General features: G+C 37.2%; 1 protein-coding gene across 2 annotated transcripts in view; it reads left to right on the top strand.

Moving 5' to 3' along the window:
- Positions 1-3298, top strand: part of MYOF (myoferlin) — a 65793-nt gene extending 62495 nt beyond the window's left edge. For both annotated transcript variants that reach the window (XM_010180823.1, XM_010180822.1), the window contains 6 exons: positions 125-266; positions 556-655; positions 1551-1744; positions 2025-2134; positions 2466-2613; positions 3082-3298. In XM_010180823.1, the coding sequence (XP_010179125.1) occupies positions 125-266; positions 556-655; positions 1551-1744; positions 2025-2134; positions 2466-2613; positions 3082-3117 (730 nt within the window). In that variant the 3' untranslated portion in view covers positions 3118-3298. The remainder of the gene's footprint in view (positions 1-124; positions 267-555; positions 656-1550; positions 1745-2024; positions 2135-2465; positions 2614-3081) is intronic.
- The last annotated feature ends 894 nt before the right edge of the window (positions 3299-4192 follow it).

Genomic DNA, 4192 nt, shown 5'->3' with positions numbered 1-4192 from the left:
CTCTCCAGCTGTCTGTGAGCAACTTTTACGGCTTGTTTGCAGCCACTTAATGACATGGTTACATACAAACAAGAGCACCAGTGTAGTCCCACTGCAAACACCAGACACATTTCTGTATTTTCAGATGGATGCCTGGTAATGAAGAAAATAAGCAGAAAACTGATGTTCACTACCGATCACTGGATGGTGAAGGGAACTTCAACTGGAGATTTGTTTTTCCTTTTGACTATCTCCCAGCAGAGCAACTCTGTGTAGTTTCCAAAAAGGTAAGTATTTCTAAAGATTTCAGTATTTAGAACACAGACTGTAATCAGTCTTATCATTTTGTACCTGTGTTCTGAGAGATGGTTTGGCTCAGTTCTGCATACTTTTCTCAAACTGCTGTTGTGAGCAGACAACACACTGGCAACAACAGCAGTCTCCTTTTAGCAAGGGCAAGATTAGATCCTTAATACGTCCATCAACCCCAGAATTCCCAAGTACTGGTGGACCACAGGTTTGAATTTTCATAAGTGATTTTAAAAAGGTGCCTGGGTTTTCTTTTTTAAAATCTAGGAACATTTTTGGAGTCTTGACAAGACGGAATTCAGAATCCCACCCAAACTGATCATTCAAATATGGGATAATGACAAGTTCTCCTTGGATGACTATCTGGGTAAGACTTCTAAGAAAATAATTATTGTTGTCTCAAAGTAAGAGGTAAAACTAAAAAACCATAATTATTGCACAAGGATTGTTTTTACGAAGTGAGCCAGGGAGCATGTAAATACACTCCTGCTTTCCCACACAGTACATAGAGGGTTACTTGTGCTCATGAATGAATGAGTGAATATTCACTCAGTAAAAGGGCTGTTTGCAGGTAAACCAAGATACTTTTCCTTCAGGTAAGCCCTATCACAAAGTGCATGCAATGATAACGTGTGTGAAAACTTACTTTGCTTCTTTCTTGAAGTAAAATTATTTAAAACAAGAGTACTTCAATTCTGAGTATTGACATATGGCTCTAATTCAGCTTAGGCAATCAACTTCACACCATTACTAATTCTGCTTCACACCATTACTGATCTCTACTTTTTGCAGGGATACTGCTCTACAGAAGATTCTCTGCCCTGTACTAAGACAGCTCCTCAAAATCTGAAAACAAATAATAGATTTACGACCATCATTAAAGTTAGCTAATTCATGCATTTAACTACCAAAAATTACATTAGTTTTACATTGCTGTATTTGGTTATATTCTGTTTAGATATGTGTGTGTGGGGGGAAAACCTCTATTAAAAGTCAAGTGATCATTAAAAAAAGGGGAGGAGAGCTCACTAAGTCCAATTTATCAACACCAGCACTTTCAACACCAGCAAGATGAGCTTAAACACAGCCTGACGTGTCCCACTTCCCTGCCTCACAACAGCCTTAGCCAAACAAGAATGTAACGTGCATGTTGATTGTTTTCCCTGTATAACATGTTTAGAGATAGGAAAGGTTGATGCTGAACCACTCTGCTGTACGGTTGGTTGTGTTATGCAGTGTTTATTTTTGTACCCATCTCCTAGGCTTTGTGGAGCTTGATTTACACAGTACAATCATTCCAGCCAAAGTTCCGGAGAAGTGCAATATAGACATGCTTCCAGAGTACAAGGCAGACAGTTCTCTAAAGGCTCCCAGGACCGCCTCGCTCTTTGAACAGAAATCCATGAAAGGATGGTGGCCATGCTATGTTGAAAAGGATGGCTCCCGTATTTTAGCGGTATGATTATTACTTATTTTAAAAGTACTTAAAAGGTGCTCATCTTGCTTTTCAAATTAAAAAGAAAGACTGCAAAGAGGCCCCTGCTTAGCTGTTAGCTTTCAGTGCTGTGTTGTGACACCATCATAGTGCAGAAATAAGAATATTTTGAGAAGGAAATGGAGAACACACAGATGCACACAATGAGCTGATCCCAACCTCTGCTGTATAAGTGTCAAACAAGTACTGTTGGTGCTATTTCAGTAAGAGATGCTTGTCTCATGCCACATGTTTTCTGAAGGGTAAAGTTGAAATGACACTGGAAGTTGTAAATGAAAAAGAAGCTGAGGAAAGGCCAGCTGGCAAAGGAAGAGATGAACCCAACATGAACCCCAAACTAGATCTACCAAAGTAAGATATTTTTCTCTAACTAGCTTGAGAAATATGTAATATCTAGCTACTATGATGTTCTTGACAAAATCTGCACACGGTAAAATATCTATTAGAAGTAAGTTATCCTTCACAAAACTTCGCTTATAAAAGCATGTGTTGTTTCCTTCTGCAAGCATTAGGAGTGCTCTCAGTATTAATGGTACATGTTTGTTGAAACTGCTACCTTAAATTATCAAACTATGTGTTTTCTTCAGCCTCCAAACCAGAATGTTTTACTGTGTTGTACTCTCATGCTGAAGCATTCCTTGTTTTTATAGTGTGAGTAATATTTGTTTCTTTCAAAATGCAGCCGACCAGATACATCCTTCCTTTGGTTTACAAATCCCTGCAAGACAATGAAATTCATTGTGTGGCGCAGGTTTAAATGGCTCTTTTTAGGCCTTATCATCTTGCTGATCTTACTCTTGTTTGTAGCAGTACTCCTCTACTCACTGCCGGTAAGAGTTTTTAAATGTTACTGTTCTTCAGCCTAGCTCATACAGAAGTCATCGACTGGATACACTGATAGACTCCTTACCTGGGAAAGAGATTCCATCAGCTCGGTTTAGCAGGAAGATAGGGATCGTATCCTTATAGCTATAAACAATTTCAACCGATTTTTGCTGAGAAACAATTAAAATGTATGTTAAAACTAATGTATTAACTAAAGATGGCGCAAAGGAGTGCTTTAGAAGTGTTTGTAACTTACACAATTAAAGCTAGTTAATAGATGGTCTAGAGTCTGGACTTCCGGCTATGTAATCTGAAGTATCTTACTCATTTTTAACTGTATATTAACTGAAATTACCATACTCTGAATATGTTCTGATCCATTTTAATATCCTAAATGTCTTTTACAAAACTACACCAAAGTATTTTGTGTACATATTTTTACCTCTGTTGTTTCTTTCGTCTTCCCCTTACAGAACTATCTGTCAATGAAGATTGTGAAACCAATTTAAAGAAGAGTTTTTAACCTCATCTTTTTAAATAGTAATGAGGTTTTGCCTCAGGCTGTGGACCAAATTCAGCAAGGCTCTCCATCCTTTTTATCTGCTAGTGTTTGGAACTGTAAAATAGACAAGTAAGAATTTAACCAAGGTTAGCCAAGGTTCAAGGGGTCATGGCAGGCATTTTGAAAAACAAAGGATAAACCCCCTCATGTTTAATGTAATTTTTTTACATTTTCAGTAGTATCTACACATGGTAAAGTTCTGACTTCCTTGCTTTTAAACTAGGTTTTTCATAAATGCTCAGGAGGCTGCCTGCTATTGCTATCTCTGTTTTCTAATGGATACTTCCTTTTAGGAATTCCTTTCTACTGGGAACACTTTGAAACTTTGTATTTTAACTTAATGAAAACCAAGCACTACTTATAATTATGCATACCAAAGAAACCTCACAGTGCAATCAAAGAAACGTCAAGACATTGTTTCTAGAAAAGTTCTTAGCATCATGCTGCTTCATAATACGTAGTTACTGTACTGGAGACTTGACAACACTACATATGTATGTTGACAATAACTGCATGCGCGTAGGAATAAATAATATACTGTTTACTTAGTATAATTTGCAAATGTTTAAATAAACCTTTCCACAAGTAAAATGCAAGTTTCTGGTTTTCCTTATCTATTGCAAAACTGCAATGCATTAAGTATTGTACAGTGTCTATCAGAGGATGTAATGCCACAAATCCGGAGTTTAAGGCATCTTACTGTTAACGTTACAGCAAAGAATAAGGAAATACTTCTGCACAAAGTTCTAATGAATTTCTTCATTACTTAGGAAATTAATAAAGAAATTAAATTTGTTGAATAGTTTCACTGTACTCTCTGTATTTAGAGATGATCTTGAATCAAAACTTTAGAGGGTACACAACCCTTGTTTGAAATCTGACCTGCACGCAGGAAGTATTTTATTCAGCCTCAGTCTCCTCTCGCTAGGCACAGCAAAATATAATCTGCATTAAAAATCAGGTTGTAGTCTGGGTTCACCTCAGTTATATGGGGGGCCAAAGCAGAAGCATCTCTGAACATC

Source organism: Mesitornis unicolor, unplaced genomic scaffold (genome assembly GCF_000695765.1).
Source record: "Mesitornis unicolor isolate BGI_N332 unplaced genomic scaffold, ASM69576v1 scaffold683, whole genome shotgun sequence".
NCBI lineage: Eukaryota > Metazoa > Chordata > Aves > Mesitornithiformes > Mesitornithidae > Mesitornis > Mesitornis unicolor.
The sequence above is the reverse complement of the archived record's forward strand: the minus strand, read 5'-3'. Positions and strand labels throughout refer to the sequence as shown.